The following is a 27,515-nucleotide window of genomic DNA, read 5'->3' as shown; positions in this document are numbered from 1 at the left end:
ATTTGGCTTGTCAGGTGACATTGTAAAAAGAGTAGATAATATATGTATTTTGATGCTTTGGTTACTAGATGGGAAGGAGGGGGTCAAGAAGATGCAAGTTCAGTGGGTACCCTGATAACAGTTAATCATCAAGTCCTGCCAATTCTATCTTTTTAAAATATGTATATATATTTGACATATAACAATGTAAATATATGTCAATTCTATCTTAAATCTCTAGGAATGAACTTACTGAAAATCAGTATACAAGTTGCAGACATAATTCATCTATAATAATATTTCAGTTAAGGTCCTTGATGGAGTTCCTCTGTACTCTCCAACCTCCTATTCACTCCTTAAACTGCTACGATCAGATTAACTCCTCTGCTACCCTGAAACTGCTCCGTTAAGGTCTTCAATGAATTGCTGACCAAGTAGATACTTTTAAGTCCTTTAGGTGACATTTGAATAGCATTTGACATCATTGTCCTCTCCCTGCTTCTAAAAACTCTCTCTTAGCTTCTGTACATTTCTTTCTCCTGGCTTTGCTCTTTAAATATTTGTTCTTAAATTCTTTTGTGAGTTTTCTTTATCACCTTGCTCCTTATATATTGGTTTTTCCCAGAGGTTGGGCTGTGTGTGTGTGTGTGTGTGTGTGTGTGTGTGTGTGTATGTGTGTATGTATGTTGTAGCCTAAATCCTAAGCTTTGGTCCATGTTAGATCTATTGCCAACAATTTGTTAGACATATCTACTTGAGTGAACCTAGCTTCCTAGGATCTTTATACATTTTTTTCTTTTTTTTCTGGCATGCTTTCCCTGCCTTTATCTCTCCTCTGTCCTTCCCTTCCACCTTACTTCCTTATTATCTTCTATTCATTCTTCAAGGCTTTGTTTCAATGTCACCTCCTCCGGAAAGCTTTCTCTGATTGTTCCCCAGCCCAGTTTGAGTTAGAAGGTTTTCCTATGTGTTTCCATACCTCTTTATCATTAACACTTATCACTGAGTGTCATAACAGTGTGTTTACAGAGAATTAACTTCCCTACTAGACTGTTAGGATGGTCAGATGGCTTCAACAAAAATACTAGACATATTTAATGAATACTTAGAGATTAAAAATAATGCCTATGACACAAGAAGCTTATTGACATTTTATATTTCATTTTAGATTTTTTAGTTTTTATGAATTTTTAACTTTTTGAAAATGCTGACTTTTAAAATATCTGATATTGTAAAAGGAATATAAGGACAGAAATACAAATTTCATATTTTACTGATTTGGTGCCACATTTTCATTGCTATTTTGAAATTTACTGAAAATTAATAAAAAAATTATATTACATGAAATTATTACCCATGATGCTAAAAAATCTTTCCTTACTAGCATAGTTACTGGAATTAAAGCAGAATATTTAATAATTCTAGAGCAATATCTTCTTTGCCAAAAATATATTTCCATGTATCAAAAGTCTTTTTATTTCTGTGGTCCTTGTATTCAGTCTGTTTAACCTCAGAATTATCAAAAGAAAGGTATTTATGATAATTAGGTCTACTCAGCACAATATGTTGAATTTTGAAAAGGTGCACTCCTTTCTTCAAATATTTGAAAGCTCTTCAAAGGTAAATTTAGTGAGTACATGAACTTGTAACTAGTTCTTTGGCAATACAAATATAACAATTTCACTAAAAAACTTATCAACTAATTTTCTCAGGTTATTTCTTAACAATGATGAGAACTCACTGTGTACTAGGTACAGCAGTAAACCTTTCACCTTTTGATATTCACAACAACCCTTTGAAATGATTATTATCACTTCTGTTTGGCAGGTGAAGAAACTCACTCTCAGAAAGTTTGGTAGCTTGCCCAAGGTCACACAGCTAGAAAATGGCAGAGCCAAACCTATCTGAAACCAAAATCTGACTTTTTTTTTTTAAGATTTTATTTATTTGACAGAGAGAGACAGCCAGTGAGAGAGGGAACACAAGCAGGGGGAATGGGAGAGGAAGAAGCAGGCTCCCAGCGGAGGAGCCTGATGCGGGGCTCGATCCCAGAAAACGCCGGGATCAAGCCCTGAGCCAAAGGCAGACATTTAACAACTGAGCCACCCAGGCGCCCAAAAAATCTGACTCTTAACCACAGTGCTGTGATACCTACTATCTTAAAACCCCAGAAAACAAAAAACAGTAAATTATTTGTCTGAAAGGAATTTGGCACTGGTGTGAACCTCTGAATTATACTTCTTTCTGGCTCTGACTGATAGATAGACAGCCATCAGCCAAGTGATTCCTTAGGCTTTGTAGCCCAGAAGTGGGATAAATTTCCAGGAAGATTTATATTCTTAAACCTCGATTTTGAATTGGAAGGGTAGGTTATCTTACAGGTCCAGGAATACTCATGCATGAATTATAATAAAATATAATAATAAATTGATATATTAGTTAAACAAAGTACTAAGAAATAGTAGTTTTTATATAATATAGGTAACATTCATTGAGTGCATATATATGCTGATATTGCCCTAAGCACTACACATGGTTGACTCAAATAATTCTTATAACAACTCTGTGAAGTTATCCTCATTTGACTGATAAGAAATTGAAACATGAGATTCCACCCCCCCTCCCCCAGCTACTCAAATAAATACCAGATAAGTAAAGCCTGGTTTGGAAACTCCTTGATGATGAAACCTGGTTTGGAAATTCTGTTTTAGCTCATCTTTCTATCCCTATTGACTAGCACAATTTTTGTAACAGACAGGGACTAAGTGACTATTAATTGAATTAATAAGCAATAATCTATGCATAAAGAGGCTTGGAACACCCATATTCATGTCTTAATTCCTGTAGCAAAGCATGAAGATTTCTAAAACTTTGACTTTGTCAATATTATTAACATGTTTAGAGAATAATGTTTTGAAATTCAATACCATGTACTTTGGAGTTTGGGGAGGGTTTTGGTTAGAGAAGATATAGATCCAACTTTCACTGAAGTGTACAAAACCAAGTTAATTACAGATGATTACCGTATACTATACATTCATAAAAATCTGAAAGTATGGGTGTGGGTTGCCTGGCTGGCTCAGTTGGTTAAGCAACTGGCTCTTGATCTCAGCTCAGGTCATGATCTCAGGGTTGTGGGATCGAGCCCCGTGTGGGACTCTGTGCTCAGTGTGGAGTCTGCTTGAGATTCTCTCTCTCCTGTGTGTAGCCTTGTCTCCCTCTCTCCCTGCCCCTCCCCCTGCTCTCTCGCTCTCTCTAAATTATAAATAAATTTTAAAAATCTTTTTTAAAAAAACCTTAAGAAAAAAAGTATGGGTGTGTGTGAGAGAGAGAGAGATTCAGAGAGAAAGAGAGAGGCAGACATGGGCTGTTAGGGGGATGTTTCTGATCCAAACTAAGGAAATTCTGGAAGACTTTCCAAAATCAGTTACACTGGAGCTGAGTTTTGAAGGTCTGCAGAAGTTAGTTTCCTGAAGAAAAGGTGGGGACCAGGGAGTTAGAGGTTGGGAAGGCATTGCTGGTAGAAGGGGGCAGTAGAGAAACCAGTGCAAAGGCCTGGAGGCAAAGAACTTGACTCATTTTGGAAACTTCAAACAGTTCTATGTGGCTGGAAGTTAGAATTAGGGGAAGGGTACATGCAGAGAGATGAGTTTAGAGAGGAGAGACAATGGCCAACTTGTGAGCTAGTTTTTCATAATAAGCAGTTTGTATTTTATTCTGAAAACAGTGTGATAGAGATCACCAGAGGTGGCCAGAGGACCAGAAATAAGATGCCGTTATTACTGTAAGAGAGGGACACACACATGAGCACAGATAACAGTTCAATTACTGAAGTGACACCTTCTGTTATAGTGTAGAACCTGTATCTCCCAAACCATTTTATTTCCTGTTGTAAAGAATTCTAGCAGATTCCAGTTTTCCACTCACTGTAAAGAATAGTAACCAATTAAAATAAAAGTTTCCATTGGTCTCTAGCAAATATTATTAATATTGTTAGAGCCATCCCTGAGAGTTGGCTTCTGTCCGTGAGGTGGATACTTGACTATAATCAATTGATATCCTGAGAAGACACTCATCCTTTTACTTTCAAACCACATTTATCATTAAATTGAGTTTTTATTGCTTTTTTGAAAATTAATTAAAAAATTTTTATGACATGAAGTTATTTTATATTTTAATTGATCAAAGGCACTAAAGGTAGGTAGAAAATAAAAACCAGAGTGCCTAAAATAAGAGCTATTTTTAAGGCTAGAACTTTGATATTGTGTATCATTATACATATTCACTCTTATTTCTCATCCCCCACAAGAAAGTGTACCCAAATACTTCCGTTTTAAACTATTTAAAAATATCTTTAGAAATGAAAAGGCCATGGTTTTCCTTAAGTTGTTTTATCACTTAACCTGGGGATGTTTAATCTTATTTCCTAAAATTTAATGGTTCTGATTTTTCCAAATTACTGTTTGGTCTATCATATATTTTTTAAAAATTTGTTAATTTATTCCATAGTCCCTTTTGTGAGCTAAAATTTTCTGTTTTTTTAAAGTATTTCATTTCCTAGCAGGAAGATCGGTAGGAGAAGGAAGGGAAGAATGAAGGGGGGGTAGACAGAAGGGGGAATGAAGCATGAGAAACAATGGACTCTGGGAAACAAACTGAGGGCTTCAGAGGGGAGGGGGGTGGGGGATTGAGATAGGCCTGCGATGGGTATTAAGGAGGGCACATGTTGCATGGTGCACTGGGTGTTATACGCAAATAATGAATCATGGAACACTACATCAAAAACTAAGGATATACTGTATGGTGACTAACATAACATAATAAATTATTATTAAAAAATAATAAAGTATTTCATTTCCTGAATTTAATCATTTGGTTCTCTCCTCAACATTCATCATGATATATAAACCATCTTTCAGTGGTAGAACCCTAAGTTGTCTGTGTTGAATGGAAGAATTAGTAATAGGTTTAATGAGAGAATTGTCTTTCAACTTTTGTGTTTTTATTCTTTTCTTTAAGCATTTGACTCTTGTGCCCAGTTTTTTAAAATATACATTTATGGTGCTAATGGCTGTTTAGCTTATGGAGTAGCATAAGTCTAAACAATTGTCTTTACACTAGTTTTTAAAAAGATATTTATTTATTTGAGAGAGAGAGAAGAGAGAGAGACAGAGAGAGGGACAGAGCATGAGCAGGATGGAGGGGCAGAGGGAGAGGGAGAAGCAGACTCCCTGCTGAGCAGGGAGGCCTACGCAGGGCTCTATCCAGGCGCCCCCAATTGTATTTATATTATACTATTTAAAGAATGGCATATTATTTTTATGCTATTATTGTTTTATATATATAATGTGATTATTTTTTAACAAGATTTTTATGGACCAGAAATTCCCATAATCGTTCTAAAAGATGAAGCTTCCCAAGCATTTTTCCTAGTGTGTAGTGAATTGGTAGCACATTTAATTGTAATGTCAGAAGTTTGAATCTCTTACTATAAGTAATAGTGTTACAAAATTTATATGTTAGAATTATTGTTTTTATTTCTTTATATAGGAAATGTTACATGGTCTGAAAAATGTATGTAAGTTTTAAATTTAATTTTTCTTGGATAACAATTCTTAAAGCATTGTACTTCTTTCTGCAGATTGATCAGACAGCTGATGCAAGTTTTTTGGGCTGGGTTATTGCTTCATTTAGTCTTGGCCAAATGGTAGCTTCACCTATATTTGGTTTGTGGTCTAATTATAGACCAAGAAAAGAACCGCTTATTGTCTCCATCTTCATTTCGGTCGCGGCTAACTGCCTCTATGCATATGTCCACGTTCCAGCTTCTCATAATAAATACTACATGTTGGTTGCTCGTGGATTGGTGGGATTTGGAGCAGGTAATATGTATGTAATGTATGTTTGGCTGTGTCAAATTTACATTCACCCTGACATTAATGGCCCTCTCTCACCTGGTGTCACCCCCCTTATAATATCGTATCTTACATATAGATCTCTCATTGCAGATAGACAAATATCTTTCCTATCATTTTGCCTTTCCTCATGATGTTCCCATTACCTATAGTTTCTTTATTCTGTTCCCATCATTCTTCATCCTTCAAGATTCAGTTCAAGTTCCGTATCTTCCATAAAGCTTTCTTAGGTAACTACCACTTATCAGATTTTTCCTTTCTCTAGCATGTCTGTGGCACTTGCTTTATTCTGTTTTGCACTGTTTTCATCCTTTATCACCAACTAGATAGTAAACTTTTTATAATTAGAGACAATTTATGACTTCCTAAAATATTCTGTGGCCTCTTACAGAGTCTCTTGAACATAATAAGAACTCAAGAAAATTTTTTTTCAATATATTTTTTTCAGTCAAATTCATAGTGGATTTCTTTTTCTGTTTCTTATATTATGGGTTCTAAGCATGCAGAGTTTGTGACATCTTTGTTTTAAAATTAGTTGTAGCAATCAGTAGTATGCCATTCAGTCAGTGCTTTCTCCGTATTCAATGAAGAAAAAAAGTTTAACATTTCTGTAATGCCTTTTTTTCATTCATTGAGATCTTTAACTGTGTTTTCATGTGACTAAAAGCAATATTTTCCATTAATTGATACATTTGCTCAGTGTACATGCTTTGTATGATCATAAAGAGGAAGCAGTGATTTTTGTTCTATATAAAGCCAAATTAAGTTGAATTTTATAAACTGAAGGATATTTTCTTTTACTTTTAATTATTGTGTGTTTTTTTAGGAAATGTGGCAGTTATTAGATCATATATTTCTGGTGCTACTTCCCTTCAGGAAAGAACAAGTTCCATGGCAAACGCTAGTGCATGTCAAGCATTAGGTTTTATTCTAGGTCCAGGTAGGTATTTTTCACTTGTCATTACTTGAACTGGGAAAACTTTTGAGGTTCATATATTAAATGGAATCGAAGTATAAAACTTCACAGCTGAAATCAAACTAATATATTTTGATCCAACAGGAGGCTAGGCTCTTTATATGTGTTAACAAATGTCCTCTAAAGTAAATAATATTAGTCCCCTTTTACAGATTAGGACACCAAGGCATAGAGAATCTAAGTAAATTATTCAAGGTCAGCCAGATAACAAATGGGAAATATGAGGTTCAAACCTAACTTTGACTCCAAAGTATATGTTCTGTGAAATAATCATTTAGCTTGATATCTCCATAATAGTTTGCTTCCCCCCCCCCCCGTTTATTAGAAACAAAATTCTTTTGACTGAGGATTTGAGAAAAGTTATAGGAGGTTCTTTACCCTTTTTGCTCTTTGCCCATACCTTTCAGACTTTTCTAAAGTTGAAGAAAATTAAAGAACTTTTAAAAGACTGTTTGAAGACCATTTTTCTTCCAAAGCGTCATTTGAACTTTGAGTGTAAAACATTATTAATGAGATTTAGTACTTCCCCAGAGCAAGTAGTTTTTTGCTGATTAGATAAATTAGTAATTTTTCTGCTTAGAAAAACATTAAAAAGTCATATAATTGGCTCGTGTTTTGAATTTTGCAGTTATGAATATCATCACTTTGAATCCAGCTCAATTTACTTCATCATTAATATCTCACCCTCACCCCCTTTCCATTATTTCCTTTTAGATAGCCAAGAAAAAACTCTACAAAAGAGAATCTAATTTATCTTTCATCAAAATCTAATGTTTCAGTTTAGTATTCTGGAGTAAAATATAATAAGCACAAATGTAAAATAATTGGACTGACTGCTGTATTACAAAGTGTATGAGGACATAGTCTGGGTCTTTTTCATTTACCACTCTGTCCTCAGTATCTAGCACAGTACCTGGTATAGACTTAGGTTCTCAGTAAATAATAGACTTAGGTTCTCAGTAAATATTTTGACCACCTAAGAAATATTTTAAAGATTAAATAATGATAAAATGAAATAAAATGAGGTAAAAGCATGTAATAAATCTCATAGCATTTTAGAGCCAAGAAAACTGAGGTTCACAGACAGTACCAGCTAGTATAAAGGCAGACAGGACATTAGAAAAAAAAAAAAGATCAGCACTAAAATTTATATCACTTTGTTCATTGATTTCCCATTTTCAGCCTAAGAATAAGAGAAATAATCAAAAAGAAAAAAAGTATTTTAAAGATTATCTCATTAAAATATTTTGTATTATATATAGATGCGTAAATACAGGCCTGAAAAAGATTAGATGACCTTCCCTGTAATAACCACATTAACAGCACTAGCATTTATTGAATGCTTACTATGTGCTAGACACTGTTCTAAGTGTTTTATATATAGTATCTTACTTCATCCTTACCTTAAGGCTACATGTAAATTATTGGAAGAGCCAGATATAGAATCTACATCAGGAAAGCAAACCAGTACTCTTCCAATCTGATTTTTGCCATAGATCCAAATTTTAAAAACACATGTAATTTAAATACCATATACACAGTGATAATTTGAAATATTGACTTAAAAAGTGACATTCTGTTTCTTAAATAGTGATGTGTTTATAGAAGAAACTGGATAATGTAGATTTCTTGTGGAGATATTTTTAAAAAAAGAAGATACTGACAAGTTACTTTATATACAATACTTTGTGAGTATATGTACATCAGTGTTCTCAAACTTTTTCTCATTATTGTCTCCCTAAGGAGCCTTCTTAGACATTTTTTCCCTAATACCACAGATCAGTTGTATATCTCTTATGTACTGTATGAATATCTATGCTTTATACAGAAAAAGCAATATTTTGCCCCCTTCCCCTGAACTGACTTTCTTGCCTCTATTGAGATGCATGATGTAGATAGATGATTCCATAATGTTGCTTCCGACCTCATGGTGACTGTCTTTCACATTTTTTTTCGCTTGTGCCTCCCACTTAATAATTCATTTGTATACATTTTATTTTAAGTTTTTCAGACTTGTTTTGCTCTCATTGGAGAAAAGGGCGTGACGTGGGATACCATTAAACTGCAGATAAACATGTACACAGCACCAGTTTTACTTGGCGCGTTCCTGGGAGTTTTAAATATTATTCTGATCCTTGTTCTGTTAAGGTAATTAGATAGAAATGATAAAACTGCCTTTGTAGATTGCGAAATTAAATAAGCATTATCATTATTGGAGGGTAATTATTCCTATAAAGGCTTTATTTGGCTTTTGATGTCTGTAGTTGTGTTCATGTTTTTTTGATCAGCTAATGAATATAGTACTCATAACTGAAATAATGGACAATCTGATAAATGAGAATAAAGTCTTTAAAGACTCAAGTTTTGATCTTGATTTACTAAATTTAGGTTTCTAAGTAGGGGAATACCATGAAAGCAACATTTTAAGTAGATTAATGATTGGTATCAATCTTAAATACAAAAGTTACTTATAATATATCTCTCGTATCTTTTATTTATTAGAAGAAGTTTTATAAAACCTTAGAAGTTGTATTACTTTATATTTCTTTGGAGTACTTTATCCAAAGGCCCAAAAACATTTACAACAAATGTTTAAAATCACTGGAAAACTTCAAATATTTATTAAGGTAGATCATGTGTGCTTTTGAATGAATTATTTTTCATTTTATAGGATAATATAATAAGAATTGTAACTTTTTGTTGGTTGTATCTCAATTCATTATTCAGAAGTCACTAATAGAAACCATATCAGAATGTGCAAAAATAGAAGGGTACTAATAAATTTAAGTCATTTATCTATTATACTAAGTTTTTCATGGATACAATACTTATGTTTTTCTATTTAAGAGAACATCGTGTGGATGACTCAGGACGACAGTGTAAAAATGTTAATTTTGAAGAAGGTACTATTTAACCTGTTTGACTAAATAACTAGAACATTATCAAAGTCTTTCGGATGATTCTATCTGTTTGATATTTATTTGGATTTTGCTTCTGAGGACAGTACAGTGGGTGACTGGGGAGGATCTTCAAAGTTGAAAGTTGACCTAAATTGATTATTTTAAGATTTTATTTATTTATTTGAGAGAGAGAGAGAGAGCCCAAGCAGGGGGAGCAGCAGAGGGAGAGGGAAAAGCAGGCTCCCCACTGAGCAGGGAGCCCAATGCAGGGCTTGACCCCAGGACCTTGGGAGCATGGCCCAAGCTGAAGGCACACACTCAACTGGCTGAGCCACCCAGGCGCCCCTAAATTGATTATTTTTTAAAAACGCATGCCCAGGAGTGCCTGGGTGGCTCAGTCGGTTAAGCATCTGCCTTCAGCTTGGGTCATGATCCCAGGGTCCTGGGATCGTGTCCTGAGTAGGGCTCCCTGTTTCGAGGGGAGTCTGCTTCTTGACCTGCCACTCCCCCCACTCGTTCTGTAAATCTCTCTCTCTGTCTCTCTCAATATAAGTAAATAAAATCTTTTAAAATTTTTAAAAAAAATTTTTTTAAATTAAAAAAAATTAATAAAAAAGGCATGCCCAGATCAGTTACTTGGTGTTTGTGATTGGCAAGGTTAAAAGCATTGCTAAAAATCACTTCATCTTGTTTGTAAACAGCCAATATCCTAAAACCCTCCAGTTCTTTGGAATGATTTCAGTAACTTTCCTACCAAATGTGTCTTTCTGTCTTAAGCATTTCTTTACTCCCTTAATCATGGGAATAGGTTTTTCTTGTCTATTTTTATTCTTTTGGTATACTCTACAAACGTACATTTTCATCCCGTAGATCTTTCTCTGATTCAGAAGTAGGTACTCAATCTGGTCAGTAGGTATATTTTACTAAATAAACCACTATTTAAGTACTAATTATGTCCCCCTTGGGGAGTGTCCCCCTCTGTGCAAACGATTGCAACTTGGTTCTTGCCTTTAAGAAGTTTGTAAAGTTGTGAAAAAGACAGTGTTATTTTACCAAGTACTTTTATAGCCATTTTACTTAAATTTTTCACAACAAAACTAGTGGAAGATAAAGTTAAAAGTAGTAGGTGGAGAGCAGAGTGGAGCATTAGTAAGTTTTTGAATGAAGGAGAAATAGGACAATAGATTCCATGTGAGACTAATCCAGATGTGTGAAGGCCTGTAGTAGGGCAGCAGCTAAGAATGGAGAAGAGATAGATGTGAGTTTTTGAAAGGAAAAACAAAATCAAGATTTTTGACAGATTAGATAGGGCATATTAAGGAATAGAGGAAGTTGTTGAAGATGTCTGTCAGGTTTTGAGTCTAGATAAATGAAAGAATGGGAGAAAACAAGAATTTAGGAAGGGACATTGGCTGAACAGCGGAAATGATTTCAGTTTGGATCAAGCTAATTTATACTGCTACACTGGAATAAATCAAAGATGCCGAAGCCATTTGTAATTTCGGCAGTAGAAATCAAAGCTAGAGATACAAATTTCAGAGTAAGTCAGTGAAAAACACTACAGCAACAAAGAAAGTGAGAGAAAAAAGGAAAGGAAAGGGTAGATGAATTAAGTGTGGCAAAATATTGTTGCATATAGGGCCTGAATATATATTTGAAAGTTCTCAAAATAAAAAATGAAAGGAAAGGAAAGGAAAGGAAAGGAAAGAAAGAATGGTGAGGAGGTGCCAGCAGGTGGTGTAAGCCACTTTGCTTAAAACATGAAAAATAGGGTACTAACTTAAAGGACCTATTAGGTAAAAGGAATGAACAATTTGAAGAGGGTGAGTATGAGGTGCTGAGAAAAGGAAGGTACATCAGAAGCGAAATCTTTTAGAAGTTGGAAGGGAATAACAATATTGATCAGTGCTTCAGTGACTTTACCATGCTTAGAAAGCACCTGGAAACCTAGTTAAAATGCCAGTTCTGAATCAGTAGGCCTGGGGAGAGGTCTAATTAGGGTTGTCAGATAAAACACAGGATGCCCAGTTGAATTTGAGTAATTTTTTGGTGTAAATATGCCCCAGCCAGTTAAATTTAGATTTCAGATAAACAACATAATCTTTTATTTATTATTTATTTATTTTTACAAATAATCTTTTAGTATAAATATGCCTCAAATATTTCATGGAACATTCTTATACTTAAATTTCAAATATTGCACAGAAAATACTTAAAGTTATTGTTTATCGTAAATTCAAACTTAACTGGGTATCCTGTGTTTTTATTTACTAAATCTGGCGAACCTAGTGATATTTCTGAGAATCTACATTTATAATAAGCTATCATGGGAGCTGATGCTGCTGGTCTATGAACCATACTGTCCAGTATGATAGCCACCAGCCACATTTGGCTATTTAAATTCAAATTAAATTACATTTAAGAATTCCTCAGGGACACTAGCAACATTTCAAGTGTTTAATTATGGGTATATGTAGCTAGTGGCTAACTGTATTAGACAACACAGGGAAAGAACATTTCCATCATGTCAGAGTTCTGTTGCACAGCACTGCCCTAAAGCACAAATGAGAGTTTAGAAAGGCCAGATTTATTTTCTTTCTTAAGAATTCTAGGGACTTCAAAATGACTTCCAAAACAAAAGTCATTTTTAAATTTCTGTAAGTATTTAAATAAAACGTGTCCGCTTTTCCCCTATTATTAAAAATGCTATCATTGGATAGATTATAATTTCTAATTCTAAAGTCTTTGAATCAGTATATGAATGTATTCTTTTCTTAAAAATTCTTATAATTCGGATCCCCAGTCAGTCCTCACAGTCTAGAATGCAACATTTCCGAGCTTTACCGATGAAGCCAGTAGTGGGTGGAGGCTGCAGGAAACTAACCACATAACGAAGCAAACTCCAGTCTGACTTGGGGCAGTGTTGCTTTTTGATTCAGAGGAGCATAGACTGGCTTCTAGATGGTGATTGAAAATCAGGGAGGTCTATCCAAAATAATACAAGGCCCACAAGGACCAGAGTCCGGAATCCTGAGATGTAAAGGCAAGCACTATGATGAAAAAAGTTAGAAAAACTTACCGTGTCTGAGGGAAGTAGCCCCTTGCCCCCTGCTGCTACACATACACTTAAAGATAGTATAAAATGAACAAACACGCTCCTGAATTACTTGCCTGGTTTACTCTGACAAAGTGGGTCAATTATAAAATAGCATGGCAAATGTGTATAAGTAGATATATATGGCTTCACACTTCTCAGTTAAATCAGGAATAGCTAATATTGAGTGTGCAGCTTAACTACATAGTTCAAGATAAGTCAATACACTCACTTTGCCCTCCTAATTTATAAAACCACCATCAAATCTTGGTGGTTATTTGCAAAATAGATTTCTTTCTTTTTTTTTTTTAAGATTTTATTTATTTATTTGACAGAGAGAGACAGCCAGCGAGAGAGGGAATACAAGCAGGGTGAGTGGGAGAGGAAGAAGCAGGCTCCTAGTGGAGAAGCCTTATGTGGGACTCAATCCCAGAACGCTGGGATCACGCCCTGAGCCGAAGGCAGACGCTTAATGACTGCGCCACCCGGGCGCCCCAGATTTCTTTATAAAAATATAAATAGTAACAGAAGGACTTTGCAAATTGTGCTAATAACATAAGGATATTTACTAATACTAATTTCACATAGCATTGGAATTCAAAATATATATCCATTGAAGTGAATCATAGAACTAACTGATTTAATAAACTATTTGAGGTCTTCATTGAAATCCTTGTAAATTTAAGATTTAGGTGAAATAGGAAAAAAACTTGAAGTGGAATTTTTTTTTTTTTTTAAGATTTTATTTACTGAGAGCGAGAAAGAGAGAGTGCACCAAGGGGGAGAGGCAGAGGGAAGGGAGAGAGAATCTAAAGCAGACTCCACACTGAAATGCAGAGCCTGATGCAGGGCTCAATCTCATGACCCTGAGATCATGACTTGAGCCGGAAACCAAGAGTCGGACCCTTAATCGACTGAGCCACCCAGGCGACTGCAATGGAAATTTTTTTTTTTTTAAGATTTTATTTATTTATTTATTTATTTATTTATTTATTTATTTGACAGAGAGAGAGAGACAGCCAGTGAGAGAGGGAACACAAGCAGGGGGAATGGGAGAGGAAGAAGCAGGCTCCCAGTGGAGGAGTCTGATGTGGGGCTTGATCCCAGGACCCTGGGATCACACCCTGAGCCGAAGGCAGACGCTTAATGACTGAGCCACCCAGGCGCCCCATGCAATGGAAATTTAAAGGAAATATTTTTAGTATGAGATCGTTTTATAGAGTTCCTATTTTGGATTGAGAGAAAGCTAATAGAAAATATGAGCATTTCCTATAGATAACAGAATTAAAAGTATAGCTCCTGGGAAGAAAATTCACTTAATTTTTAAATGCCATTTAAAAATTATTTCTGTTGGGGCACTTGGGTGGCTCAGTCGGTTAAGCGTCTGCCTTCAGCTCAGGTCATGATCCCGGGATCTTCCTGGGATTGAGCATCGGGTCAGGCTCCCTGCTCAGCGGGGAGTCTGCTTCTCCCTCTCCCTCTGTAGCTCCCCCTGCTTGTGCTCTCTCTCTCAAATAAATAAATAAAATCTTTAAAGAAAATAAAAATTACTTCTGTCATATAAATCATTACTTTTAAATTGCTTTGAGCCTAAAAGTGATTTTAAATGTTTAGTCATAGAATTTGCTACATATAATTTCTACGTTATTTTAGTGTCATAAGAAAAATTAGATGTTTAAGTAATATAATTTTTCTCCTGTTTATTATAGCAAGTACAGATGAAGCTCAGGTTCCCCAAGGAAATATTGATCAAGTTGCCGTTGTGGCCACCAATGTACTGTTTTTTGTGGTTCTATTTATCTTTGCCCTTTTTGAAACGTAAGTTTTATTCTGTCTCATCAAATCATATTATGTAAATAACCTGTATTTCTTAATGCAACATTAATCAGGTATATTGATGTTCTCATAAACTTTATGTAAGGCATATTTTTTTGTCATGATGTAAAAAGTATATATAAATTTTATGCTTTTAACCTCAATACAGTTAATTTTCTGGCTGTACTCTTACTACTTTATCTCACTTCCTTATAAAGGAATCTGTTTCACTAGTCTTTCTTTTCTTTTTCTGAGTTTTATATATATATTTAATATAGTTCTAAAACTTTGGTACCATGATTTAGTTAACTTTAAGCTATATAACTGTATTTACGTGTATGGGGTTCAGTCTGGCAGCGTTAATTCTATTTAAGCTCTGATCCTGAAGAAAACTAATATATTACAAAATCTCTGCTTTGTGTAGGTTTTGTTGACCTTTAGCTATCATATGGCTTTTTTTTTAAGATTTTATTTATTTATTTGACAGAGAGAGAGAGCAAGCGAGAGAGAGGACACAAGCGGGGGGAGTAGGAAAGGGAGAAGCAGGCTCCAGCCAAGCGGGTAGCCTGACTCGGGGCTCGATCCCAGAACCCTGGGATCGTGACCTGAGCCAAAGGCAGATGCTTAACAACTGAGCCACCCAGGTGCTCCTATCATATGGCTTTTTATTTTTAAAATGTCTTTCCATTATATTAAAAAAATAGTACATTCCTGGTATAAATACTCTATACACTGCAACTGTATCTCCACATCCTCTTCTTTCCCTGGAAGTAACCACTGCTAATACTTCAGTATTAATTTTTCAAATATTTTTTCTATACAACTCTAAGTAGTGGTGTGTGTGTGTGTGTGTATTAAATCAACATAGAATATGGACATCATTTGAAAATTTGGTTTATTCCTTTGTCAATAATTGTAACATTTTTATGCCAGGACATGTAGATTTGCTTGATTTTTTTATTTTTAAAATTATTGAGATATGTGAAAGTTTTAGTTCATCTGATTTTGGGGGCATTTTTTAAAATTGTGGTAAAATATACACAACGTAAAAGGTACCATTTTAACTATTTTTAATTATATGGTTCAGTGGCATTAATTGTATTCACAAATGTTGTACACCATAGCCCCTATCCATTGCCAGAATCTTTTCATCACTCCAAACAGAAGTTCTACACCCATTAAACAGTAAGTCCCCATTCCCCGTCTGTATTCTACTTTCTCTATGAGTTTGTATTCTACTTTCTCTATGAGTTTGCCCGATCTATATACCTCAAATAAATGGAATTATACAACACATTTCCTTTTGTCCTTTTGTGTCTTGCTTATTTCACTTAGCAAGATGTTTTTAAGGTTCATCCATGTTGTAGCATGTATCTGAATTTCATACCTTTTATGGCTAAATAATATTCCATTGTGTGTATATACCAGTTCATTTATCCATTCATCTATCAGTGGACATTTGGGTTATTTCCATTTTTGGCACTTGTGAATAATGCTGTGATGCTGTGATGAATATTGGTGTACAGTTATCTCTTTGAGTCCCTGCTTTCAGTTCTTTTGGTTATATACTAGAGGTGGATTTGCTGAACGATATGGTAATTCTATGTTTAACTTATTGAGAAACTACCAAACATTTTCCACATCAGCTGTTCTGAATTTAAAATTAAAAATGGTGATGTTCTTTTTTTTTTTTTTTAAGAATGAATGTCTTAAATGCATTTCAATTCCATTTTGTAGCCAGTTAATAGAGGAGATAGAGAGTAGGAAAAGAAGCTTGGCAAGGAAGGAGACAGTCATATAAAAGAAGAACAACGTTCAGAAGTAGGGAAAGAGCGGCGCCTGGGTGGCTCAGTCAGTTAAGCTTCTGCCTTCCGCTCAGGTCATGATCTCGGAGTCTGGGGATTGAGCCTCACGTCGGGCTCCCTGCTCAGAGAGAAGTCTGCTTTTCCCTCCACCCCCCCACCCCTCCCGCTGCTCCTTCTCTGTCTCTTTCTCTCTCTCTCTCAAATAAATAAAATCTTTAAAAAAAAAAGAAGTAGGGAAAGGAATACATTCAGAAATAGGGATGAAAGAGACTGAAGAAGAAACAAAATCCAACAAGTTTCTAATAACAATAATAGTAACATTACTATTATGTTATTACTTATTTCAGTGAAATTAAAAAGAAATTAATTTAAGCCAATTTATGACTAGTTAGTTAGAATGGTAAGAATTACAGTTGGTTTGTTTCTTTTCCTGTCCTTCAGGCTTTTTGCAATGTAGATATATTACTTATGTAATTAAAATAAATATAAGTAAATAAAAATACAAACAGCCAAACTTAGTAGCTTGTGCATCTAACAACAAAATGTGCTTAAAATGTGTTAATTTTTTTTTAGGTATACATGAGCTGATGTCATTGCTAAAAGGGATGCAAATTCTTGAATGTATCAGTATCATTATTAAAGCTTCTGTTTTACTTTTATAATGACTATGATTTTAATAAGAATAATATTTTTGTTTTTCTTAGAATCGTTACTCCATTAACAATGGATATGTATGCCTGGACTAGAGAACAAGCTGTATTATATGATGGAATAATACTTGCTGCCCTTGGAGTTGAGGCGGTTATTATTTTCATGGTGATTAAATTACTTTCCAAGAAGTAAGTTATGTGTCTTTGGTTTTGTTTCAGTGACTTTTAAAATAGACTTTTAAAACTTTTTTTAAAGTGAAACATGAAACAGAGCTAACAACGTAAACAAGTGTGTTAGTAAAATAACTTAAAGTTTTTCTCTCATTATGTATTACTTTTAGTCCTTGAATGTTTGCAAACAGATTTAAAGTTTATTAAGGGGGCATGCTATTTCTATACCATATGGCATATTCTTTGGTAAAGCAAGATATTTTACAAAGTGAATTAATTTCTTATAACGTATCTTTTGTGCATTATGTTTTATTTCTAAAAGCGTATTTTATAAAACTATATTCTGCTGTATGGTAATATATGTTGTGCAACAGAAAAGATTTAATGGTTAGGTCTGGAAAATTCTGGTTAAAATTACCAAACTTCTGTACTCTAAACCTTCCAAATCTTTAGTACATATATATAATATCACCATAATGACGAAGACATGTAGCATTTCTCAAAGTTACTTGTAATTTTGATCACAGAACATTGTTATCTTTATTTATTTATTTATTTATTTATTTATTTATTTATTTATTTTAAGATTTTACTTATTTATTTGACAGATATAGAGACAGCCAGCAAGAGAGGGAACACAAGCAGGGGGAGTGGGAGAGGAAGAAGCAGGCTCATAGAGGAGGAGCGTGATGTGGGGCTCGATCCCATAACGCCGGGATCACGCCCTGAGCCGAAGGCAGATGCTTAACCGCTGTGCCACCCAGGCGCCCCTGTTATCTTTTTTTAAATTTTTTAAAAAGATTTTATTTATTTATTTGAGAGAGAGATTGAGAGAGAGCAGGAGCATGAGAGAGGGAAGCGAGAAGCAGATACCCTGCTGAGTAGGGAGCCTGCTGCTGGGATCGATCCCAGGATCCCAGGATCTCAACCTGAGCCGAAGGCAGGCACTTAACAAACTGAGCCACCCAGGCAACCAAGAACATTGTTTTAAAGAAGCATTTTGTAAAACTACAACTGTAATGAACATGCTTTGGGGGAAGTGCTTGTATAAAATTAAGTTCGTTCATATAGTCTGAGGTGGGACATTAGTTGATGAATTTAGACAATTCTAACAATTTAATTATTCCTAAAATGCTTTTAATAATACTTTAATAATAACTTTAGGGGCACCTGGGTGGCTCAGTCAGTTAAGCGTCTGCCTTCTGCTCAGGTCGTGATCCCGGGGTCCTGGATCGAGACTGCTTTTCCCTCTCCCACCTCCTGCTCATGCTCTCTCTCTCACTCCCTCTTTCTTTCAAGTAAATAAATTTTTTAAATCTTTTAAAAAATAATACTTTAGAACTTTATAAAGTTCTAAAATCAATTAACAAGTCTTGAGTCAGTGTGTAGGGTTAGGTACAATGGGAGATACTATGAGGATTCCTATGCTTATAGAGCCAAATAGAGGGGCCAAGATATAGATACAAACATAGACACAGATTTAAACTCAAAATTAAATAATAGTAAATGCATTACAGAGTAGGGCAGTCTTGCTGATAGGCAATCTTACAGATTGTCCAATTCCATACCTTCAAAGAACTTGTATTCTTTTGGGTGGGAAAACCAATAAACAAAAATATGAAGTCAGGTAGTAAAAAGTACTATGAAGAACGGAGAGAGGAAGAGAATAAAGAGTAGCAAGGGCAGGGTTGGGAGAGAGCGGCAGTGTTAGAAAGAAGCAGGAAGGCAAGTTTGGCCAGAGCAGAATGAAAGAAATGGCAAATGGGAGAACATCAGGTTAGAAAGATGTGAGACCTTACAGGTATTCTGAGGGTGATGTGAAGTGTTTGGGTTTGTTTATTTTGTTTTAGGGAGTCTTTGGATATGTTTGTATATTTCACTTTTATTATGGAGATTTTCTAACATATACAAGGGAATAGAGGGCATCATGTACTGAATTTCTAATATCTATTACCCAACTTCAACATTTACCAATCCTTGGATAATTGTGATTCATCTATACCTCTACCTACTCCACCCTCCCTATCCCCTATATGTGGATTATTTTGAGGCCAATCTCAGATATCATTTCATGTCTTCCATAAATATTTCAGTATGTATCTCTAAAAGTTAACCGTGGGGGCGCCTGGATGGCTTGGTCAGTTAAGCAACCAACTCTTATTTTGGCTCAGGTCATGATTTCAGAGTTGTGAAATAGAGCCCTTCCTCGGCTGCGGGCTCAGCAGGGAGCCTGCTTGAGTTTCTCTTCCTCTGCCCCTCTCCCCAGTGCATGCACCTGTGCGCTCTCTTATCCCCCCGCCAACAAATAAATCTTTAAAAATAAATAAATAAATGAATGAATAAATAAATAAATAACAAAAATAAATTTAAAAATCAAGTCATTTCTAAATATCCAGGCAGTTTTCAAATTTTCTCCACTGTTGCAATAGTTTTTGAAATTTGTTTTGTTTCATATTGTTTTATTTTGTTTCACAACTTACTTGACTCAGGCTCTTAAGTTTCTTAAATCTCTGAGTCTATACATTTTCCATCTTTCTCTCTCTTTTTTTTCCCCTTCCCAATTGAAGAAACCAGGATGTATGCTTTATAGTTTCTCACATTTTAGATCTTGCTGATGGAATCCCTGTGGTGGTTTTCTGTTTTTTGTTTTTTTAACATTTTCCTGTGTTTACTATATTTCTAAAAAATTGGTCCTCAGGTCTAGAAGCTTGATGAAATTTGAGTTCAATTTTTTGGCAAGAGTATACTTTATAGGTGGTATTATGTGCTTACATCACAAGACATGTTAACATTTTATTTATCTCTTTTTATACTGTTAGTGACTATCGAGCATTCCTAGATTCATTAATTTATTAATAGGTCACTGCACAATGCTGGTTTTTAATTCTATCATGTCTTTAACTTTTTGGAATCTTTTCTTTAAAGAGAACCTTCTCATCACCAATTATTTGGCTATCTTGAGGTACAGTTTGTATAGGAAAGACAAGATGACTATTTCCTTTTATTAACTGATTTTTTAAATAATGAGTTGGCTTCCTAACATCCTTTAAAGGGAACCAAGAGTATTTTATTTTAATATAATATGAATTCATAGATTATAACATTTTTATGTGTTTTAATCTGTTGTCGTTACTATTATTTTTGGTGTTCACACTGTTCAGTGTTTTTGGTCAGCATCTTCAAATTGACTCAGAGTACCTTTATCTAGGTACTAGGAGTACCTAGTAGTCACTGCTAGCATCTATAGCCTCTGGTATGAAAAAATATCTAGACTCAATTTTTAAGATTTATTTATTTATGTATATATGTATGTATTCAAGAGAGAGAGAGAGAGAGCAGGAGCAGGGAAGGGGCAGAAGGAGAAGCAGACTCCCTGTAGAGTGGGGAGCCCATCTTGGGGCTTGATTCCAGGACCCTGAGATCCTGGACCTGATCCAAAGGCAGACACCTAATTGACAGCCACCCAAGCACCCCTCCAGGCTCATCATATACATTTTCTGTTCTAGATCTGAAATCACTTGGTTCTTTTTAGTGGAAAATTATATTTAACATTCATATTAATTGGTATATAACTAAAAGGATCAAGATATTTTATCATAGTTTTTAAAATATAAAAATAATGAAACTATGTAATACTGTTTTATTTTTAAATTACAGAGTTTCTGTTCTTTAACAGGATTGGCGAGCGTGCTATTCTACTGGGAGGACTCATCGTTGTATGGGTTGGCTTCTTTATCTTGTTACCTTGGGGAAATCAGTTTCCCAAAATACAGTGGGAAGGTATAGCCGTATACAATTCTATAATGTTAGCCCCTGTTATTCATCTAGAATTGGCAAGTGATGCACTGTACTAATTTTGTTTTAACAGATTTACATAATAATTCAATTCCTAATACCACATTTGGGGAAATCATTATTGCTCTTTGGAAATCTCCAAGGGAAGATCACAATGAAGAACCAACTGGTTGCCCAATTGAACAAGCCTGGTGCTTGTATATTCCCATGATCCATCTGGCGCAGTTCCTCACATCAGCTGCGCTAATTGGAATAGGCTATCCATCCTGTAATGTTATGTCCTATACGTTATATTCAAAAATTCTGGGACCAAAACCTCAGGTGAGTCAGTTACCCTGATATTGCTCTTGCAATATGAAATATAGTTGTAAGCACTCACGTTTTTTGCTACCATTCTTTATTTTTACACAAGCTGACTTGGTGGATTTTTATCATATTCAGCACTTTTTTTAATGATTTTATTTATTTTATTTTAGAGAGACAGAGAGAGAGAAAGAGAGCAAGCACTGGAGTGAGGGGAGGGGTAGAGGGAGAGGGAGAGAATCTCAAGCCGACTCTGTGCTGAGCACAGAGCCTGACACAGGGCTTGATCTCACAACCGTGAGATCATGATCTGAGCCAAAACCAAGAGTTGGACGCTCAACCAACTGAGCCACCCAGATGCCCCCCAAGTTTTATTTCTGACTTATCTTTGTAATAGAAGTTGTTTAAATGGTCACAAGTGAAAATACTATTTTTCTTCCTTAAAAATTACACTGATAGTTTTACATTTTCAGGGCAGAAATTAGTGTTTCTATTGAAATAAGACAAAGAGAAGAGAAAATTTTTAATACTGTGTTTTTAAGCTATAATAGTAGGTAAAACATTTCTGAGTTTTTTAATGTATAAAATTGTATTTTTAAATTTTCAAAATCAGGAATAAAAGCAAATTACAAAAGCAGTGTATGATAGTTGTAATAAAATTCAAATGGTTTGAAGTCTGTATAGCAGAAAATGAAAGCTCCCCTTAGCCTCAACACACTAAAGTTGACCCCTGTTCACTTCATTTGCATTTTTCAATACCTGTTTAAGCATATGCACACTCATGCCTTTTTAGAAAAAGGTAACACACTGGGGCGCCTGGGTGGCACAGTGGTTAAACGTCTGCCTTTGGCTCAGGGCGTGATCCCGGCGTTATGGGATCGAGCCCCACATCAGGCTCCTCCACTATGAGCCTGGCTTCTTCCTCTCCCCCTCCCCCTGCTTGTGTTCCCTCTCTCGCTGGCTGTCTCTATCTCTGTCGAATAAATAAATAAAATCTTTAAAAAAAAATAAGATAACACAGAATATATCTCATGTACATACATTTTTTCCGTCTTGAATTTTTTTACAATAGCCATAGCCTTCTTTCCATGTCAGTGCATATAGATGTTCTCATTATAAGATCTTACTAAGACCTTATTTTTTTAAGCAACTGATTAGCATTCCATTCATTAAATATACCATAATTTATTTACTTAATCCACCATTGGTGGATGGTTAGGTTGTTTTCAATTTGAGGATATTAAAAGTATTGCTGCAGTGTACATTCTTGGGTAGATTGTTTGGGGTACAATAGTTGGAAGAGTGACATTGTGGTATAGTGGAGTCAGCCAACCATATTTTGGACAAGTTACTTGAATTTTCTGAGCTTCAGCTTCCACATTTGTTAAATGTGGAGAATACCAACTGTAGAAACTTGGGAATGTTGGAAACAATATGTATAAAGCACGTAGCACAGTGTTTGGAAGATAGTAAGTATAAAATAAAAGTTGGCTGTGAAGGGTAATTAATAAATTATATGGTTTCCAGGGCTTCAGCAGATACTGTTTGTCCCCTTATACTACTATATTTTTCTTAAACTGACTAATCAAATAAGTTTACTGTTCTTTATTTGCTGTATTTATACAGAGGTGTTTTACATTTGATTTAAAAATAAAAAATGGAGAACGTGATTCTTGTGAGTTTATCCTAGTTTGGTAATAGTAGTATCATCCTTATTATCTTTTGTATCATCCTTATTTTTTAAATAACTAAACCTGAATATCAGTCTGCTTCTCCTTCTCCCCTCCCTGCCACAGGGTGTGTACATGGGCTGGTTAACAGCTTCTGGAAGTGCTGCACGGATTCTTGGACCCGTGTTCATCAGCCAGCTGTACACTTCCTGGGGCCCACGATGGGCATTCAGCCTCGTGTGTGGAGTAGTAGTACTTACCATCCTGCTCCTGCTTGTGGTTTACAAAAGACTTGTTGCTTTTTCTGTAAGGCATGGAAGGATTCAAGAGTAACGTACTAACCTTGTGATGGAAAGTACTTGTCGTATGGGGCGGCTTCTTCCAAGGCTCTCCTGGATCGTTGTTATGAGTCAGTTTCCAAAAGTCAGGCTGCAAATATTGTATATTTTGAGTAACAGGAACATATATTGAATAATACAGGGAATTGTACGTATTATTGTGAATAGTTAGATAATATAAAAACACTCTGGTTCATAATTTCCTTATTTCAAAAAATATTCTATTATAACATCTCTTCTGGGGTTGCATGAACTCATGAGTGAATGGATAATGGTTTATAAATACGAAGTTTTACTCTTAACCCAGACTGCAGGGGTGTCATTAAAATAACGAGAAAATATGCAGTGAAACCATAAGGAGAGTTCTGTATGAATTACCCATAACAAAAGAAATGAAATTATAGAAATTACCTAAATAGAAGTACCTCTATTTGAAGATACCTACTTTTTATTTCTTAATAAAAATCATCATTCTTAAATTTTCTATTTACCATGGCCTGCCATTCTAGTTGACATTTTATAAGCCATTATTTTTAATACTATACCTTTGTCCTATTTTAGTTCAGGATCTCACTAAGTAACCCCTAACTTAATAGGTAAGCACAAATAATACTAATATTTGAGCAATAAAGAGGATTAAGAGATCAAGATGAATTACACTACCTTTAATAGGACTAATTACAATTTTCTTTCAAGTACTAATAATAACTCACTTTAGAAGCAAGCCAAGTGTGTTACTGTATATATACTGAACAGCAAACAGTTTATTAAAATTATTGGCATTTTTCAACTCCCTTAAATTCTGGAGAAAAACTATCACTTTAATTATTTACTTTTCCCAACTCTTGGTAGTGACAGGGAAGACACAACAGTTTTCAAACTGTCTGTGTAGCTATTCAGAACTGCAGAATTTTAAATTTGCATGGGCCGTGACAGTCCCAGTCTAGTTAAGCTAAATAAATATTTGAGGTAAAATTGCTTTACTCTAACAGTTTACTGAGTTTACTTGAAGTTGGCTAAATCACATTCTCTATGTATACATTTCTACCTCTAAATATGTTGAATGCTGATATAGAATTATGTATATGGATAATCAATATTACCAAAAAATGCAAAAATAGTTCTAAATATTTTTCCAGATGTTTCCTACTCTAAGTTTTATTTTCAAATCTCAAAGTAAATAAGTAAACACTATAATCTGCACTTTATACTATGTTTGCTGTCCTCTTGGTTTTTTTCTTTTTCTTTTTTTTCTTTCCTTTTTTTTTGGCTTGAACAACAAATTTATTTCTTACAGTTCTGGAGACTAGAAGTCTAAGATCAAGGTTGTCAGCAGGGTTGTTTTCTTCTGAGGTCTCTCTCCTTGGCCTGTGGAAGGATATCTTCTCCCTGTATCTTTTGTTTGTTTTTCCAGCTTTATTGGGATGTAATTGACATGTTACACTGTGTAAGTTTAAGGTGTACAATGCATTGATTTGATGAACTTATATATAGCAAAGTGATTACCATCATAGCGGTAGCTAACAACTCTGTCCTATCACATAATTATCATTTCTTTTTTGTGGTGAGAACATTTGATATCTACTCTCAGCAACTTTTAAATATATAGTACAGTATTATTAGTTGTGATCACCATGCTGTACAGTAAATCTCCAGAACTTATTTATCTTATAACAGGAAGTTCTTTGACTGACATTTCCCCATTTCCTCCACTCCCCAGCCCCTGTCAACCACCATCCTGCTCTCTGGTCTCTAACAGCTCAGCTCTTTTAGATTTCACATATAAGTGATACCATATAGTATTTGTCCCTCTCTGTCTGACCTATTTCACTTAGCATAATGACCTCAAGGTCCATCCATGTTGCCACAAAGGGAAGGATCTCCTTTCTCATGGCTTAATAATATTCCACTACATACACACATCTTCCTTATCCATTCCTCCATTGATGGACATCTAGGTTGTTTCCCTGTTTTGTCTTTTGTGAATAATGCTGCAATGAACATGGGAGTGCAGATATCTCTTTGAAATCCTGCTTTCATCTCCTCTGGATATATACCCATAGGAGGGATTGCCACATCATATAGTAGTTCTTAATTTTTTGAGGAACCTCCATTCTGTGTTCTACAGTGGCTGCACCAATTTACATTTCCACCAGCAGTGTACAAGGGTTCCCTTTTCTCCACATCCTCATCCATACTTATTTCTTATATTCTTCATACCAGCCATTGTCACTGGTGTTAAGTGATACCTCATTGTAGTTTTCATTTGCATTTCCTTGAGGATAGTGATGTGGAAATCCTTTCATGTACCTGCTGGCCATATGTATGTCCTTTGGAAAATGTCTTTTCAGATCCTCTGTCAATTTTTTTAAAATCTTTTTTTTTTAAGTAAGCTCTACACTCAGTGTGGGACTTGAACTCACAACCCTGAGATCAAGAATTGCATGCTGTAAGGACTGAGCCAGCCAGGTGCCACTCCTCTGCCCATTTTTAAATCAGACTATTTGGCTTTTTTGCTATTGAAATTTGCCGTACTCTTATATCCAACTTCTTGTAGCTCTACTAGAAAGCTTAATATGACAGAAATCATCCTGATTAAATGTTAGAGATTGTTTTTACTCATCTCCACATCCCATAGCAAGACTCTGCTTCAGTTAGACTTATCAGAGCCATAACCAGGTTTTTGGCTGTTGATCAAGTCCTGGGGTTTCTCTTCCCTGATGTTCTGCAGCTCTTTCTTCAGTCTTACGTTTTTTGGGTAACTTCTAATCCTCAAGAGTAAACTCCACCCTTGGTTTAGATAGTGTGTGATAGAAATAACAATAATGGTGATGATGAAAATAATAGCAAACATTTATAGAATTCTTTCCATATTGCAGGTAACCGTGTAACATACAGTTTGATTTTCACAGCCAGCTTATATAACAAAGGTGCTGTTATGATTCCCATTTTACAGATAAAGGAACACAGGTACAGAGAAGTTAAGACACTTATCTAAGTAACAATCTGTCTTTAGACTCCACGCTCTAAACCACTTAATTTGTTATAGTGGAGGAAATAACCCAGAAAGTTGCAAGAGCAGTTAATTGTGTATTTTAGAGTTAAGTTATGTATACCAGTGATTCCTATTAGCAGAAATATTTGAAAAATGTAATTTGAAGCCCACTAACTGGGGCTATTATCTTAGCAAACTGTTTCCATGCAAGAATATAACAGAGAAGTTTCCCAAATTCACAAGATTTATAATATCAAATATAATTCAGATAAACTATAACCTTACAAAAATGACTAACACCTCTCTTTTTATTGAGAGTGCTTTCTTTTCTGGGGGATTATACCACCACACATCTTGGCACAAAAGAAGATAAGGAAGTGACATGGGATTGAGGACAGGGCAGGAAGATAAAGTTTGAGGATTATACTAGTTGAGGTCTTGAGTGGGACACGTGGACTATAAATTGAAAAAGATGATAGGAGACCTTAAGATATGAAAAAAACTGCTGAAATTAGTTTGTATTTCAGAAAGGATACGTTTTTGAAAACTTAAAGTGATTTTTATATTTGAAGGGATTTATAATTTCACAAAGCATCTCCATGTTACCTTGCTTAAAGTGAAATAGATCTGTATGTAGTTTTGGCAGTTGGGGGGGGTATAAACTATTTACCTGCATCTGCTCAAGAATAGATTAACTTACTGTGACAGGATATTTTCGATACCATTTTTGACTACTACAAATTTATTTGTAATTTAATGTATTTTAAATTGTGAATGTACATTTTCTAATAAAATTATTATGTGTATGTATCTTAAGCCTTAAAATTATTTATTCGTACTTTCAATACATATTCAAAGGGTACCTACTATGTACCAATCACCATGTCATTATTGGGAATAAAGCAGTGAACAAAATACAGAGCCGTTTCTCATGGGACTTATGTTAATTAGTGAAGTGATTACACAAATTATTATGCTTGAGGGATGGGTGATGCGAAAGCAGTAAAGGGAGCTATGAGGGTGACTAACAGGAGATCTGACCTGACAGGAAAGTCGGACTGTTTTGCTAAGGATGTAGTGATTAACCAAGGCTTGGTGGAGAGAATGGT

General features: G+C 35.0%; 1 protein-coding gene across 1 annotated transcript in view; it reads left to right on the top strand.

The window, feature by feature from the left end:
• The window catches only part of MFSD8 (major facilitator superfamily domain containing 8), a 32,901-nt gene extending 8,191 nt beyond the window's left edge, over positions 1 to 24,710 (top strand). Inside the window, exons 4-12 of the mRNA XM_008699718.2 lie at positions 5,621 to 5,861; positions 6,721 to 6,834; positions 8,874 to 9,018; positions 9,718 to 9,773; positions 14,574 to 14,682; positions 17,189 to 17,323; positions 20,982 to 21,085; positions 21,174 to 21,421; positions 23,200 to 24,710. Coding sequence (XP_008697940.1) covers positions 5,621 to 5,861; positions 6,721 to 6,834; positions 8,874 to 9,018; positions 9,718 to 9,773; positions 14,574 to 14,682; positions 17,189 to 17,323; positions 20,982 to 21,085; positions 21,174 to 21,421; positions 23,200 to 23,406 — 1,359 coding nt within the window. The 3' untranslated portion in view covers positions 23,407 to 24,710. The remainder of the gene's footprint in view (positions 1 to 5,620; positions 5,862 to 6,720; positions 6,835 to 8,873; positions 9,019 to 9,717; positions 9,774 to 14,573; positions 14,683 to 17,188; positions 17,324 to 20,981; positions 21,086 to 21,173; positions 21,422 to 23,199) is intronic.
• Positions 24,711 to 27,515: the final 2,805 nt, after the last annotated feature.

This window comes from Ursus maritimus, unplaced genomic scaffold (assembly GCF_017311325.1).
Source record: "Ursus maritimus isolate PB19 unplaced genomic scaffold, ASM1731132v1 scaffold_11, whole genome shotgun sequence".
NCBI lineage: Eukaryota > Metazoa > Chordata > Mammalia > Carnivora > Ursidae > Ursus > Ursus maritimus.
The sequence above is the reverse complement of the archived record's forward strand: the minus strand, read 5'-3'. Positions and strand labels throughout refer to the sequence as shown.